Source organism: Rhinatrema bivittatum, chromosome 6, assembly GCF_901001135.1.
Source record: "Rhinatrema bivittatum chromosome 6, aRhiBiv1.1, whole genome shotgun sequence".
Classification (NCBI taxonomy): Eukaryota; Metazoa; Chordata; class Amphibia; order Gymnophiona; family Rhinatrematidae; genus Rhinatrema; species Rhinatrema bivittatum.
Window position 1 is genome coordinate 220,333,975 of NC_042620.1, and position 17,410 is coordinate 220,351,384.

Here is a 17,410-nt window from a genome sequence, read left to right on the forward strand (position 1 = left end):
TTCCTGGCATATCCTACACTGCTCTCATTCTCCTCTCATCAGTGTCTTACCTATGATCAACTCCAATTGCTCTGGCTGTTCTGGCATCTCTCTTCCATCATCTCTCTCTGCAGCATCACTCGTTTGTTTTAAGATGACATCATTTATGTATCTTTTTATTTCTATTTGTCCAATCATAGTTATTAAATTAGCATTAATTACTTTTCCTTTGATAGTATTGTTCACTCTCCCAGTTTTTTGCAGATTATCTTGTGTACCCTCTAGATTTAAATATAGGGTTTATTAGATAAAATATCAGTACACTATTTCCTTTCAATCTCCAGGAATCAATGTGACTATATTCAGTCCTCTTAATTTTGTCATCAGCTGTTGTGGTCTGTTTACAACTGTAAGTGGGTCCATGAACAGATTTACCATGCCCTGTAACAGGGATAGTATTCTCACCTGAAGATTCTGCACTATTGCTATCACCATCATTGACCCTAATGCAGAGACTACAGATGGGCTCTTTTCAATCCTGGGCAAAATGTGGCCATTATGAATTGTATCTTTTTCCTTCTTTTCTTACTTAAATAGTAGTGGTCATTTTGCTGAGTTTTGTTCTAGACATTATTCAATGAAGTCACCATGTGACGGTACCCAGCAGGGTAAATTTACTCTATTCAATTATCCTCTGTCTCACAGGTCAATGCAATAAGGTGTGCACAGCCTAGCGCCCAGGTTTACTTGCAGTTGGGCATGCGTTTCATGCACATAATAATAGCATCGGAGGCAGAAAGATTAGCATGTCTGAAATGTGTGCCCTAGCAAAAGCATACTGGATAGCATCCATCGCATTTAAATTCCATGTAGATGAAGACAATAGCTATTATCGTCCGATGAAGGAAAGCACACCCAAAGGCTGGTCAACCCAATACACATTTTTTAACACTGGGAATTTAACTCCTGCTCTGGAAGTGAAGTACGTTAACTTGCAGTCAAGGGCTCTTGAGAAACATAAAAAATATGGTGCTCTGTGTTGCAATAATATGTCCTCCTTAATATCATCCTGACTCTTGAATTTACTGCTTTCAGTGGAGAAAAATATATATACATTGATTTGATTTCAAAAAAAGTGCACCTTGTATGACTGCAAAATTTAGACACATGAAGCAAAGGACACCTGATATAATAAACTTCAGCATTAAACTCAGCAAAAGTCTATGAACTCAGCAAATAATCAAAAAGAGAGTGCGCTCAAAACGGAGGCTTGCATTGAGCAGCCCATTGCAATAAACTTCTTTAAGTGCCAGAAACCCAAAATTCTCCCCTCAGCGTGGCCCTTTTCTACAGTGCCCTAATTTCACTCTCATTTAAATACTGCATCAGGCACACAAGGGATGTGGATATGCTCGCATTACAAAAACGGCCACTCAGTATGCATCTTATTGCATCAACTCTCAGTTTCATCCTAAGTGATTAGAACAAGCTAGAGCAGCAGTATTATTTTGATTACTCTAAACATCAACTTGCTTCTTGGTTTGCTTGCTTCTTTCTTAAGTTTAAGTCTTAGGTCTCTTCTTTCCTTTTGTCCTAATCTACTTTTTTCTTATGATTTTACAGTTTGGGGGGGAAAACTGTGAACTACTTTTATGGTCACTTCTCTGCTAAATCAACAACACACTGAAAAAACACCCCAGTGATAAACATAAGAAAATCCTAAGAAAAAGACTGTTGCACAAATTTTTATTTTTTTTCAATTTATAAATATATTGCTCTTTATTCATAACAGCAAAGCATAGAAAATTAATTCTGCACAAAATAAAAAGAAAGGGAAAGACCCTCAGGCAGTTAATGCTGGACTAACTTAATTCACCAGTGTCAAACAAGAGTTCTGGTATGTCATCATGAGCAAAAAACCCTTTCATATGTAAAATTCAAACAAGTCAACAATTCCAAATTCTAAATTAACAACTTTACTAAACTACAATGATACAATTGTATTATTTGCAGTACTTATCTGAAAAAAAAATGCTGATATGGGCCACATTTCCCTGAGGCTGCTTCAGGGCAAATGTGTTGTATAACTCAACAGGGTTTTGCAGTATTAATTTTGTGTTGTGTTGTTATGAATAAAAGCAACATATTTATAAACTTGAAAATAAAAATTGTTGAACCAGTGCGTATTTGGGAATTTTTTTGCACTCCTCTGATAAGACAGTTTGCATTTGTTTTCAACAGTCCTATAAGGAACAATTATGTTAATATGCAACAGTTTCTTATTGAAGGGACTGAAATTTGGTGTTACAGTTTTACTGTTAGGTTTTTAGACTTTGTTTTAATTTCTGTCTGATAAGGTGAGCAGCTAGGACAGCCTTTCTCAACCAGGGACTCTGATGTTCCTCAAGAGGTTGCTAGGAGTTCCACGAGAGATCATAATTGAACACTTTGGCTGCAGTTTTCAGCTTCTTAAATGTGTGAGCAAGCTTTTTCTTGTTTAACAAGCATCACGAGTAAGGACAGAAATTATTTCATTTCAGTTGAAGATTAAATCCATGTGTGCTTATCTCAAGTTCGACACAAAATTAAGTATTTGTTGTAGCAACAAACAAGCATGGTTTTGCATTAATGAGGTAAATTTCACTCTTTATTTTTAGTTTCAAAAATAACACTTTTCAGGCATATATAGGCTATAAAAGAGATCAAGAGTTTTTTTAAAATTTATGGAGGCGGAAACTAAACAAAAGAGTAAGCTAATAAGTTGGCCAAAATAAAAAGATCCATCGAAAATATTCTCTACTCAAAAGAGCATTGACACTTACTGTATTTATTTATTTATTTGGAACTTTTATATACCGACATTCATGTACAAGATTACATATCACATCGGTTTACATCGAAACGAGAATCGCATGGAAGAATTACATTAAACAAGGGATACAAGAACTGGGATCAACATTGTAGTAAATGCCGCGCTCATCCTGCGAGCAGAAACGAAAAAACGCACGCTATCACATTTCCTGGCAATACGTAACAGGGGATCTAATCAAACTTTGCTAGAATCTGAAGAATGAGAAGACGAAAGGGGCAAAAACATGTGAACTGGGTAGGAATGGACAAAAAGGTAAATTAACAGGGGTGATGGGAAAAAGGTGGAGACAATAGGCCAGAGGATGATAGCAGATTTACTAACATGGGGGATAGAAGGATGCATAGCCTGCCAGCAAGTTATGCTTGATCAGAGCATGAACAGCTTGATTAAATAAGTCAGTCCAATTGTTAGGGGTAGAGGTGGTTCATCTGAGTTAGGGAAAAGCTTGACCAAACAGCCATGTTTTGAGTCTTTTTTTTGAAGGTTGTCGGGCATCTTTCTTGCTGGAGATCCGGGGGGGAGAGCATTCCATTGCGGAGGGCCAGCTGTGGAAAGAGCTCGTTTCCTTAAAGAAGATTGGCAGGTGGAGCGTAGAGAGTGTCTTTATGAGCAAATCTAACAGGTCTAGAAGGTTTGTGGAAACGAAGAGGGATCTTTAGATCTAGTGGTGAGATTGTGCAGGGCTTTGTGTATTAACGTTAGGACTTTGTACTGGATTCTAAGAGTACTGAGAGTGAATTTGTAATCGGGATGAGAATTTGCATGTCATCAGCGTATATGTAGTGATTTAACTTTAGATTTGCGAGGAGCTGGCGAGCGCGGGAGAAGGTAAATGTTGAAGAAGGTTGGGTAGAGAGAGGAACCTTGAGGGACTCCCAGGGTGGAGCTAACAGGGAGGGATTCTTTGTTATTGATTTTGACCTTGTAGGACCTGTTGCTAAGGAAGGACTTGAACCAACTAGTGACAGTACCCTTGATGCCTATGTCAGCTAGCCGATCCACGAGAATTGAATGATTCACTGTGTCGAAGGCGGCTGATAAGTCAAGGAGTGCGAGAAGACAAGGTTGTTTATTTCCAGACTCAGGAGTATGGTGTCTGAGAGTGAAATTAAGAGGGATTCTGTATTTAGAGATTTGCGGGAACTGAGCTGGGCTAGGGATTTTGTTTTCGTCCAGATATTCGGAAAGTTGCTTATTAACAATTTTTTCCAAGAGTTTAGAGATGAATGGTAGGTTGGCTATAGGGCGGAAGTTAGCCGGATCCGCAGGAGACAAATTGGGTTTCTTCAAGTAGCAGTTTGAGAATGGCAAGTTTTAGAGCGTCCGGTACTAGACCCTGTGATAAAGAGTGGGTTTATGATTTCCGCAATGGGCTTGGCGATGGTTTTGGGATGGAGATGAGTAGGTTTGAAGGAATCGAGTCCGATGGGTGTGAGGAAGGTTTGTACTTCTTGAGCAAGGTTTCTATCTCTAGGGAAGAGGTAGGCTCAAAAGATTCGAGACTTGTGCTTTGTTGTAGAGAGCCGGAGTAGGGGGGAGGGGCTGTCCATTGTTAGAGTTTAGCGGGGATATCATATTGTTGATTTTTTTCTCAAAGTAGGAGGCGAGCTCTGAGGCTTTGCTGAATGCTTGGTCGTCCGGAATAGTTTGGAGGAGAAGGTTTGGTGAGGGCCCGAGAACATATGAAAACACTGCTTTAGAGTCGAAGATGAAGTGATGGATTTCTGGGTGAAGAAATCTCTCTTTGTTCGGAGGATAGAGGTCCTGTAGCAGTGCATGAGGGATTTATACGCAGCCTGAGTCGTTGAAGAAGGGTTTTTTCGCCATATGTGTTCTCTGCTTCTTAGTTCTTGCTTGAGAGTTTTCATTCAGGTGTGTACAAAGGTTTCTTGTTATCTGAGTTAGTGTGTTGAACTTTAGTGGTTATGGGGCAAGTTAGGTCAGCTACTTTATTGGTAATCTTGAACAGGAGGAGGTAGCTGCAACTGCATCAGAAAGGTCCAGATGATCTAGTTCTTTGGATAGAAGGGAGCTGAGGTTGTCCGTGTTGCACAATTTCCTAATTGGACCGTGGATTTATGGGGAGATGGGGTGTGGACTGATTGATTTTCAGGACTGTGGTGATCATCCTATGATCGGACCAGGGGACCGGTGAGCATGTAGGTGTGGAGCAAGGAGTGAGACCTTCATTTAAGAAAATTAGGTCAGTGTGTGTCCTGCTTTATGAGTAGGGCTGTTAATGATTTGTTTGAATCCCATGTAAGCTAAGCGTAGAGAGAAACGTATCACAGTTGGAAGAGAGAGGAGTTGTGTCAACGTGAAGGTTGAAGTCTCCCAAGATTATAGCAGGGGCGTCAGTGTTGATATATTTGGCTATGTGTTCAATTAGAGGGGGGCGGGTCTGATTCTAGAAGCCCTGGAGGGGGCGTAAATTAGACAGATTTGAAGATGATTAGATTTAAATACGGAGAATTCAAGAGTGGAATTTGAGTTGGAATGTTGTAGGGATAATCCTAGCTCTTTTTTGCAGCTAAAGAAGACCGCCACCTCTTTTTTTAAGTCTGTTGGATTACTATATCTACAATTTACTGATCACACTAACGTACCATGAATTGTAGATATAATACATTTATGCAGGGGTTCCCTAAGACCTGAAAATTATTTCAAGGGTTCCTACATTGTGAAAAAGTTGAGAAAGGCTGAGCTAGAAGGCGAGTTAACCTGTAAATCATGCACAGAAAAGGTGTTACCCTTGGTAAGCAGTTATTACCTGATGTTTACATTACTATGTTTATCAAAACTCCCAAATTATGTATCTTTGGATCAAGTTTCTATCCTCAATGTCACAAACCAACTAATTTTATGAAAGCAATTAACACTGCTTGCAAACTGAATTAGACAGTGTTATATAAATGTACATTTTTGTGGTGTCAGAATGATCCTTGCAGCATTCCAGCGCTATTTCCTTATAGGGCTATTGTGGAAAATTGTTCCATAATATTTTGTAGGACTCACTCTGATCCCCATGTTGATCCTCTTGCAGAGGTTTGTAAACAAAGTACAAGCAGGAAGGAGAGTTGACAGGAGGATTTCACACAAAATATTTAATACTTCTTTTTCACACTTTCTGAGTATTCCTGGCCTTATTATATCTTATTTTCAAAGCAAGGTCCCACTGACAGACCTGTGATATTTTAATAAAATCAAGTAATACGTACCTGGCTTAGCCTCTTCAGAATTTCAGAACCAATACCTAAACCTGTTAAAATTTTTCAAAATGGAAAATTACATCACCATGTTTAATAAAACACTTTACAGAACTGCTTTCACTTCTTATTCCTCACTAGCATACATAATGAACATCTGTACAAACATATGGCCTGAATTATGAACCTCGGCTTTAAAATCAAGAGAAATTCTTATCAGTAACCTTCAGCTCATATACAACTAATTTATGCACAAATGCTAATGAATTGAATGCCTGTGTGAAGCCAAATAATGTAGACAAGGATTGAGACGACATTAGACAGTAAGTTAGTTTCATTTAACATGAGAAATGCCTGCTAATCTCTGTGGGGGCAATTTTCAAAACTGTATGCTTTGTTGCACAGTGTGAACTTTGCACCAGATTTCCTTGGAAAACTGCCACAGATACTTGACATTTGCACCTACTTCTTATGCAGGTACAGTTTGTATAGAAAATATCATATGTAGATTTTAAAATGCAATCTATGCACAGTATTTTCTGATGCTGCCAAGGCCCAGAGAACCACCTTCCCCAAATGTTACTAAAATTTCAGAAGTTGTGTAAGACATTTTCTCTATGAATGCTGTGAGAGAATACAAATTCCCCTGACACAGGATGATCTCTGAAATGCGGCCCGTATTGGAACTTTAAGTTTTGAAAGATAGCTGCTTTTGGAATGAACATTAAGAAAAGAGATTGGGACTTCTAAGTTCTGAAAAATAACTGCTTTTGGAGCATTCACTATGGGGTAGATTTTAAAAAATAGCGCGATCGCGTACTTTTGTTCGCGCACCAGGCGCAAACAAAAGTACGCTGGATTTTATAAGATAGCGCGTAGCCGCGCGTATCTTATAAAATCCAGGATCGGCGCGCGCAAGGCTGCTGATTTTGGGCAGCCTGTGCGCGCCGAGCCGCGCAGCCTGCCTCCGTTCCCTCCGAGGCCGCTCCGAAATCGAAGCAGCCTCGGAGGGAACTTTCTTTCGCCCTCCCCTCACCTTCCCCTACCTAACCCACCGCCCCGGCCCTATCTAAACCCCCCCCCCTACCTTTATCCATGGATTTACGCCTACCGGAGGCAGACGTAAATCCACGCGCCAAGACTCGACCCGGGGGCTGTTCCGCAGGGCACGGCCACGCCCCCGGAACACCCCCGGGCCGGCGCCACGCCCCCGGGCCCGCCCCCAAATGCCGCGTCACGCCCCCGAAACGCCACGTCATTTGGCGACGCCCCTGACACGCCCCTTTTTAAAAGCCCATGGACTTACGCGCGTCCCGGGGCTCTGCGCGCGCCGGCGGCCTATGCAAAATAGGCGTGCCGGCACGCGAGGGCCCTGCTCGCGTAAATCCGGCCGGATTTACGCGGGCAGGGCATTTAAAATCCACCCGAGCATCATTTAATAGGGGGGTGATTTAAATGCATAAAAAATTCTATCAAAATGGACAGTGGACCAATGACGAAAGTTCCAGTGAGTAAAGAGGTGTAAACGAGTTGTATACTTGAAGCACACTTGCCAGTTCTGAAGATAAAAAAAAATAATTTAAAATCCAAAAAATTAATTAAATTATTTTTAAAACTTTTAAAAACATTATTAAAAAATTATCAAAATATAAATCCCAATTCAGTACAGTGTGATGGTAATCTCTGCAAGATATAAAAAAAATTGTGACCGGAAGGAGTACTTCTGCTTTTGACTTTCTTTATTTAAATAATCTAGTTCCGTCATGTGCTCCCGTACCTGCATCTATAATGCTAAAGAAGTGTATATTGCTCAGTTCAAAGTAGAAGTTTCACAAGGAAAGCTGCAGTTCAGCCCCATCCAAGTCATTTAATAAAGCAATCCATAAATGATCCAAGTCATTCTGAAGAAGGCAGCTCATTGTAAAAGACACTGTTGCAGTAACATGCATTGGTTCCAAAAAGCAGTTTATTCTAAAAAAATAAAAGGGTCCCCAAACTATGGTCCATCAAGCTTCTTTTAGTAGTCCATCATGTTTTTCCATTAAAAGAAAGTATTTTTAACATGTGATGGCAGCAGTAGAAAGGCTGGGAGGGATAACCCAGCCTTGCCTACAAGGAAAAACACAGCCTGGCCTGCCAGTGAAGACAGCTGCTGGTGCTGAGGCAAGGCTCTACCAGCAGCTGGACCAGCTAGGTAAGGGAGGGTGGCTAGAAGGAGAGGGAGGCAGGTGAGAGTGAAGTGAAAGGAGTGGAGGGGAAAGGGGAAAGAAATGAAGGAAGAAAGAGGTGAGTAAGAAGGAAGGGAATGAATGAAAAAAGTGGGGGAAGGAAGAGAAGAAGAGTGGGTGAGAGGGAAAGGGGTGTACCATACACCCTTACCTACCTATCTCAGTAGGCAGGGAGCTGGTTCCTGGGGTTCTGGCAGGGTTGCCAACTTCCGAGAAATTTAGAAATAAACTGGCACACCCCATGAAACCTTGTCCCCTTCTTTTCCCAGCATTTCAAATCATCCAAAGGACCAGACATTCCCCCTGTCCACAAACTTTGAGTGGGAGCACCCTCCCATCCCTTGTGGCCCTCTTGGTGTTTTGAAATGTCCTATGTGGCCCTTCCATTGAAATATTTGGGGACCCTTGTTCTGAAAGCATAATACTATCACTGCATTTGCTTACTGCAGAATTATTTAAAAGACCTGATTCGTTCAGAATATGTTACAGCTCTACCAGTCAAAACCAGATTTATCATACAAGAAATATGTGCCCTATAACAGTGCTTCCCAACCCTCTTCTGGAGGCACACCTAACCAGTTAGGTGTTCAGGATTGGCACAATTAATATGCTTGAAATAGATTTGCATTCCCTGGGTCTGCAATGGATGCAAATCTATCTCATGCATATTCATTATGGATATCCTGAAAACGGGACTGGTTAAGTGTTCCTCCAGGAAAGGGTTGGAAAACGGCCTTATAAATAAGGTTATATACATAACAAGGGACTGAACTAGCGCGAGTCTGAAACTTGTATATAACAGCCCCAGTCAACAAGTCTTCAACATAGTTATTAACCACTCATGCATCTTTCATCAGTATTCATTAATCAATTACTTTAAAATAATACAAATAAATATATCAAAAGAACAAGCTTATATTAAAGCTTTAAAACAGGAGTAGGCTATAAACAGGTCTGGTTTTCAGGAAATCCACAATGAATATGCACGAGATACATTTGCATACAATGGAGGCCACGCATGCAAATGTACCTCATGCATATTCATTATGAATATCCTGAAAATCAGACCTGTTTGTGGCACTCGAGGCTTGAAGTTGCCTATCCTGCTTTAAAACATGGTGCTTAGCTGTTCAGTGCATTACCTCGATATTGTTCCATGACAAAGAAATCCTCCAGGTACAGTACTTTGCCAACCCATGGGTCATAGGTGAAATAATACATAGCAAAGCCTACAGTGTTTCCTAAAAATAAATAAACAGAAAATACTTAAAGGTCTGTCATCATGTGAAAAACAATTTTTTTTATTTTTTATTTATAGTTTATTGAATTTCATAACATTTACAATGAAAAGAAATTAGGATTTTTAGGGATTACATATCACTTTGTACAAGAAAAAGAAAATTACAAGGAAACATTATATGTTTCCCTAATTTTTAGTCCACTTTATCTGGGAAGCTACATAAGAAAATATAAAGATAATACGTCTAATCATAGAACATGTGAGTGAGATCCTAATTTGATCAATCAATTAATTAACCCAACATGTAGGCTGTTCATGAACCCCAAATCCCTCCTTATCTGAAAGAAATACCTCCAGGTGATCGGGTTGCTGAAAAACAAATTTGTTTTTTTGATGAAAAATAATACATTTGCATGGGAATTTGAGGAAGAATGTAGCACCAATAGCTAGAACTCTTCCTCGCATTGCCAAAAACTGTTTCCTCCTCAGCTGGGTAGGTCTAGAGACATCGGGAAAGACCTGGACAGTTTTACCACAGAATAAGAAATTTTTATTCCTGAAATATTTCTGTAGAACAATATTCTTTTCGATTTCTAATCCAAAGACTACTATTAATGTTGCTCTAGTTGCTATATCATCCCCAGATGCTTCTAAAAAAGATGTCAAATTAGGGCTTTTATCATTTATTACATCCATCTCACCCTCTTTTACTTCCCCATTTCTCTTATAACTAGATATATAATAAATATTCGATATCAATAAATCATTACTTATACCCAATACTTCCTTAGTATATTTTTGAATAACTCTTGCGGTGAGAGCAATCTAGTATAAGGGAAATTTAGGAACCTTAAGTTCTTACTTCGTATATTATTTTCCAACGTTTCAAGATTTCTATAATCATTAAAGAGTCTTTGATAAATGCATTCCCACTCGCTTGTAAAGAGGTAATTTGATTACTCATCATTTTATCTACAGTTTCCAAACTCTCTATCCTCTTCCTGTGGTCGTCCACCTTTCCCTTGATCTCAGCTGCAAAAACAGTGGATTGAGTCATGGATTGAGAAAGTCTCTTTTCCATTTTCATTACAGCCTTCCATATATCTGCCAAGGAGATATTTCAGGGTCTGCCAGTTCAGCTTCCCCTTCCATTATTTCAGCATATGGCCTAGGCCTCCAAGTCTTTGGTGCCTCCTTCTGCTGAAATTGGCATTTCAGTAATAGCGGTGGTATTCAAGTTACTTACCACCCCATTACTGTGGTCCATGATGGGTCTTTGATCCTGGACGGGACTAGCGCTCATCCAGAAGAGAAAGATAATTCCTGGGCAGTCTCTCCAGTTTGCTGATTCCCTCTACGGATAATATGACTATCCATAGGGCCTTTCATCTCTTTAGAGGCTGGGGTAGACGTTATTGGTTTTATCTTCCTTTTCTTCCCCATTTGGAGCTCTCCTCAGATCTTCCTCCAGGGCGCGCCCCTTTGGCGCGTGGCTTCAGCGCGCCGGCGACTGCGCGCCGCTGTGCTGGTCTTTTGTAGCACAGCCTCGTCAGCTGTTAATGACGTCGGCGTTAGGAGGCGGGTTCAGCGTCTCGCCGGTACGGTCCCCCCACGTCCTCTCTCGGGTCTCTCTCACCAGGTAGGCTTCCAGTTTCTCCGGGGCTGTGCTGGTCTTTTATAGCACAGCCTCGTCAGCTGTTAATGACGTCGGCGTTAGGAGGCGGGTTCAGCGTCTCGCCGGTGCGGTCCCCCCCGTCCTCTCTCGGGTCTCTCTCACCAGGTAGGCTTCCCGTGAAAAAACAATTTTGATATAAACTTATGTAGATACATATATATATAGAAACCCAAAATTCAGGCAGTATCCTTGTTCCTTCATGCTTAACAAAAGCTGTGAGAATGATCAATGGAGGGTTGAAGGAGTAAGCGTTCTGAGGAGAAACCGCTGTGGAGAATAAGCAATGGAAACATGAAGTTTTTGCAAGATGTGGAGGATGTCGGCAGTAGCCATATGAAAAAAGGCATTAGGTGATAATCAAATTAAAGAGAGAAAAATTATGCATTTTTTGATGATGATTTGAGGTTTGAAGATAGCGGTCGGTGATTAGCAGTGCAGATAAGTGAATTGATTTTCAATCAAGTGAAGTTGGAGCCTCAAGAAAGACCAGTGGTGTATCTACAAAACGATTATATTGAGAACTACTGTACGCTAATAACTGTTTTCAAATTCCCCTGACGAAGCCAGGTGAAATTAGGACCCTGTTGGGATTGGTGGAAAGATCAAGGGATTGATGTAAAGAAAAGAGTGAGAAAAAAGTGTACGATGGTTAGATTTGGTGGGTTCTAATGTAATGGGATTTTCTAACTTTAAAAAAACATTAAAAAAAATGTTATGAGTGGATTATGTGTGTTTGAGTGTGAATGAGTATGAGTGGGAATGTTTTTTATCTAATATGTGTTGTGAAAAATATACAAGTATAAATTACATATTTTATAATTGGTAAAAGTTACATGAATGTTTTTGGATATTTTTTCAAAAAATAAAGAGAATTCATTGTTAAATATTGATATGTGCTTGTATTCCACTCCAGTAGGAGTGTTTTTTTGATAATCATATATATTTATTTATTTATTTATTTATTTATAGATTTTTCTATACCGGGGTACGTAAATAACATCACCTCGGTTTACATTCAAACAGTAATTCAGCATTGCGCTTTACAATATAACAAGGTAACTAAACGAAAAACAATACAGTATATAACTTTATATTATCAGCAATAAATGAGAGATTGTGGCAGTTAGGAAGAGTAGTTGAGGATTTAGATCATTGATAGTAGGCTTTTTTAAATAGCCAGGTTTTAAGGTTTGTTTAAATTTTTTGTAACAGAGTTCCTGGCGTAATTCAGAGGGCATGGTGTTCCATATTGTTGATCCAGCAATGATGAAAGATCGTTCTTTTGTACTAGAGAGTTTAGTCAGATTGGGTGCTGGGATATTTAGTTTGGCTAAATTCTGGAATCTCGTTGGGCGGGAAGACGTTTTGAATTGTAGTTGATCTGTAAACCAGAGCATTTCTCTGTTTTGAATGGCTTTGTGTATCAGCGACATAGATTTATAAATTATCCTGTAAGCCACAGGTAGCCAGTGCAAAGACTGAAGAGCTGGAGTGATGTGATCATGGCGGCTTGTGTCGGTGATAATGCGGGCAGCTGCATTTGCAGCATTTATATTAAGCCTTTCAAAATGTTCAAATAATTTCACATAAGCAACTTTCTGTGGGTATTTGTGTATTAAGGCTGTTTTATACAAATGCAGGAAATGATTTAATACTTACTTTTTTGGGGCAAAACTAGTAATCACAATTAATCCCTGGGTTGGGTTTGTGGCATATTGTGGACTCTTGGTCAAAGTGGCGATGACTCCTCCCATGGGGAGGAGCCCCGTGGGGAACCACAACGATTGGCTAGACTCTAGTAAGCAGACACTGAGGAAAGAAAGCTTTATTATACTGCAGTTGATGAATAGAATCTTGCCCAAGGAATGGACAGTGCTTGGTCCAGAGATATCACAGTGCTCAGACAGTCTCTGTAGCTGATGGTCTCACCCAGATGTAGCAAAGGTCCGGTAGTGTTCCGCAGCGCGGGATAGGCTGTGAACCTGAAGGGTGGAATGAGGAGAGCTGGAGCGTAGCGATACTCACAGAGTAGCAGTGCTGATAACTTCCTTTGGTAGATAGATGGGAAGAGGGACCCGAGGTCCGAGGTGCAGGATATCCTGAGCAGAACAGGCCCTCGAGGAGCGAGTACCTAGGAGTGCCGAAGGGTTCCTGAAAAGAAAGCAGAAAGGACCCCTGAGGAGCGGGTGTCCTTAGGTTAGGCAGATTAACCCCAAAGGGTGAGTAGAAGCGAGAGGCCCCCGAGGAGCGGGTACCCAGAGCTTCCATGGTAGCAAGATACCCTGGAGGTTAGTGAGGAATCCAAGCGAGCAGCTTAGAAGCGGGTCAGAGTAGCAAAACCGTAATCCTTGCTAACTCGTTGAATTGGAGCGGAGCAGAAGTTTAAATAACCGGAGGTACTGACGTCATGCGGTAGAGCCGTCCCCAAGGTTCCTGCCATGACATATTCAAAAACATAGGCAGCGTGCGTGCGCGTGCCCTAGGAGCACGCACACGCACGCTGGCTCGGAGACGCCGAGGGTTTTGGCAAACAGCAACAGAGGCAGCCATCCTTCCAAGGGAGGAGGAAAAGGGTAGAAGAGAGGTGAGGCAGAGTGGTCACAGCCATCTGCGACCAACACCCTGAGGGCATACATAAGAAAATGGATATTTACTTGGAAAGACAAGTAAGGAAATCACTTGTAAAAGACATGTAGAGGAGGTCTGAGGTATGGTCAGTAAACAATACAAAGCATACATCTGAGTCTTGAAAGTAGTGCTCAGTGTGGAACAGGATCCGCAGTCTATCTAGATACAGCAGGATATACTAATACAGTGTAAGAGAGAGACAGTGCGGCATTTCAGTGGAGTGCTTGGTTTTCCTTTCATTACTAGCAAAATTCTTGGTGAAAACAGCAAATGTAGACATGTTAAATATGCCAAAGAAACACAAGAGTGAACTAAATCTGGCTAGTACAAGCAATAATATTTAAAACAAAAACCAGGAGTGTAAGGGCTGCTCATTCATTGTGGTGTCATGGATTGTGAAGTACTGTGATATTTTGGTCTATACTTTGCCATCCACATTTTACCGGCTGTTTGAGCTGGTATAATATACTGTATAGTGCTGAGTTGCTACAAGAGCATCCAAGAAAAGTCTAAACCTCAAACCTATCCCTATAGCCACCCCACCCAGGCTAGAAATAGGCCTCTTCAGGTCAGCCACCTTGCAAATTTGTTTGATATATGCCCCTCCCACTTGCCTAGAAGCTAACCCTTCTCCCCTAATCGAATTCATCGTAGATTGGATAAAACCTGACATCCCCTCCTTTATCCTTGGAGATTTTAACCTCCATGTGGACTCCCTCCCTCAAACTGCTTCTTGTGAATCCTTACTACAATCCTTATATGCTTTAGGATTCCGGCAAATCATAACATCGCCCACACACAAAGCCGGACACACCTTAGACTTAATGTTTATCAACTCCGCTATCAGAGCCACCAACCAACCTACTTCCACCCCTATACCATGGTCTGACCACTTCCTGATAGAAGACCTTTTCTCTATCAACACCCCTCCACCCAGCAACAACAACAACAGTAAGACCATAACATTCAGAAAATTCTCCCCTAGCACTGACCTAGCGAATGCACTGGCCACGTCACTATCCAACCTAAATTGCTCAGATCCGGATACAGCACTTGCATCCTGGAACAACCTCACAGGCGACATCGCCAATAAACTCTGCCCATTCTCCAAAAAAGTTATAAGGAGCTCACCTAAACCTTCCAACCCATGGTACACTCCAGAACTTAGAAGCCTAAAAACGACTTTAAGGCAAAAGGAGAGACAATGGCGCAAAGACCAGACCCCTCAAAACTCCGCCATCTTCAAATCAGCTCTCCACAGCTACAGAATCTCCACCCAAAAACATAAACGAGATTATTACGCTAAAAAAATCCACGACCTCAGATTCAATCCCAATGTACTATTCTCATATGTCTCAAGTCTCACCACCCCTATTCCTCCCACTATTCCTGACCATGATGCCTCTGCCAAATGCGAGGAACTGGCCAACTACTTCTTCAACAAAATCGCAACCCTCCTAAAGAAATTCCCCCCCCTCTTTGAACAGTCCCTCACCCATCCTGCCTGCTCCTCCCATCCCCACCCAACCAGCTATGCCCGCTCTTGACTTTACCTCCACCGTAGAAATCCATTCGATCCTCAAAAAGATCAAACCTTCTTCCCATCCTGAAGACCTTATACCTTCCAAAGCATTACTAGCTGTTCCTGACGCAATAGTCAAAGCCATAGCAGACATCATCAACTGCTCTATTGCACACGGATCTGTCCCAGATTCACTCAAGCACGCAGTAGTCAGACCTCTCCTCAAGAAACCTTCACTTGACCCTAAAGATCCTTCTAACTTCTGCCCAATCTCCAACCTCCCCTTCATTGCCAAACTATTGGAAAGAGTTGTCAACTCACAGCTCATGGATTATCTTGAAGAACATCTGATCCTCCACCCGGCACAATTTGGATTCCGGAAACACTTTAACACTGAATCCCTCCTCCTCTCCCTTTCTGACCATCTCCTCCGAGACATGGGTCAAGGCCACAGCTACCTCCTTGCCCTCCTTGACATTTCATCAGCCTTCGACACCATTAGCCACCATCACCTACTAACACGCCTGGAAAACATTGGCATCTCGAATCTGGCTCTTGCCTGGTTTAAATCCTTCCTCTCTAACAGAAAGTTCTCTGTTAAAATCGGGAACTCCACATCCACCCCACAGCCCCTCCAGCAGGGAGTCCCCCAAGGCTCTTCACTCTCTTCCACCCTCTTCAACATCTACATCACCCCTCTATGCCACCTCCTCTCTGACCTCAAACTTAAGTTCTACCTTTACGCTGATGACGTCCAGATCGTCATCCCTATACAGAACTCTATCTCTGATGCCCTAGAACATTGGGAGAAATGCCTCACAGCTATTAACTCTCTCCTCTCTAACCTCCATCTTGCCCTCAATACGAACAAAACTGAAATTCTGCTCATCTCCCCCCACTCATCCTCTTCCCCCCTCCCGTCTAATACTACCAAACTCAACCTTCCCTCAACACAACCCTTTGTGAGAGACCTTGAAGTTATCCTTGACCACCAATTAAGTATGAAGAACTACGTAAACTCCATACTCAAAGCCTGCTTTTTCAAACTTAATGTGCTTAAAAAACTCAGACCTCTCTTACACACCCAAGATTTCCGTACTGTTATCCAGGCCACCATCACATCCAAAATAGACTACTGCAAAGCTTTACTCATAGGGCTCCCCCACTCTACCATTAAACCTCTTCAAATGTTGCAACATGTGGCAGCAAGGCTCATTGCAAACTCCCGCAAATATGATCACATCACCCCTGTCCTCAGAGACTTACACTGGCTCCCCATAGCATCACGCATTATCTACAAAACCCTCACCATAATCCACAAAGCAATTCACACTCACAACTGCAACTGGTTAGATTTCCCATTTACAACTCCTAAGGCCAATCGACCCACCAGAACAGCCAACTCAGGCACCCTACTTGTGCCCTCCCTGAAAACAGCCCATCTCTCCTCCACACGCGATCGTGCCCTTTCAATTGCAGGTCCTACTCATTGGAACACGCTACCGCCTGACATACGCCTTGAACCATGTATGAACAACTTCAAAAAGAAATTAAAAACATGGTTATTCAACCAAGCCTACCCAGAATAAAAAGCTATCCCTCCGTGCCAAAGTAGACCACAATACGTCTACTCCTTTCCTCATATTGAGGAACTATATTTTGTTATACTCCCTTTCCTCATCTTGAGGAACCATGTTTTGTTATCCTATCTTTTCTCAGCTATCTTTCACTATCCCCTCTCCCAGTTTGACTTCCCTGTTAAAATGTAATTTCCAAGCTTAACCTGTTTATTGTAAACCGACATGATGTCCACAACTAATGCCGGTATATAAAAATGTTTAAATAAAATAAATAAAATAAATAAATAATACTGAGCAGACATTATTTCACAAGCTTTATCAACAAAGGAGCCGCTTCAGCAGCAAGGCCAGTCTCAAAGACCCACAAATATTAATATTTTTTTTTAATCTTAAAATTTAAACATGGGTTCCGATTGATTTAGCGAAGATTTGAAAATGTAGCCGAGTACTATTGTTTAATGAAATACCACACTGAAAGGT

General features: G+C 41.4%; 1 protein-coding gene across 1 annotated transcript in view; it reads right to left on the reverse strand.

Annotated features, from left to right (window-relative positions):
• LOC115093265 (diamine acetyltransferase 1-like) overlaps positions 1-17,410 on the reverse strand; it is a 106,911-nt gene that overhangs the window by 26,742 nt on the left and 62,759 nt on the right. Inside the window, exons 4-5 of the mRNA XM_029604930.1 lie at positions 9,428-9,526; positions 6,070-6,110 (exon numbers count right to left, since the gene is read on the reverse strand). Coding sequence (XP_029460790.1) covers positions 6,070-6,110; positions 9,428-9,526 — 140 coding nt within the window. The remainder of the gene's footprint in view (positions 1-6,069; positions 6,111-9,427; positions 9,527-17,410) is intronic.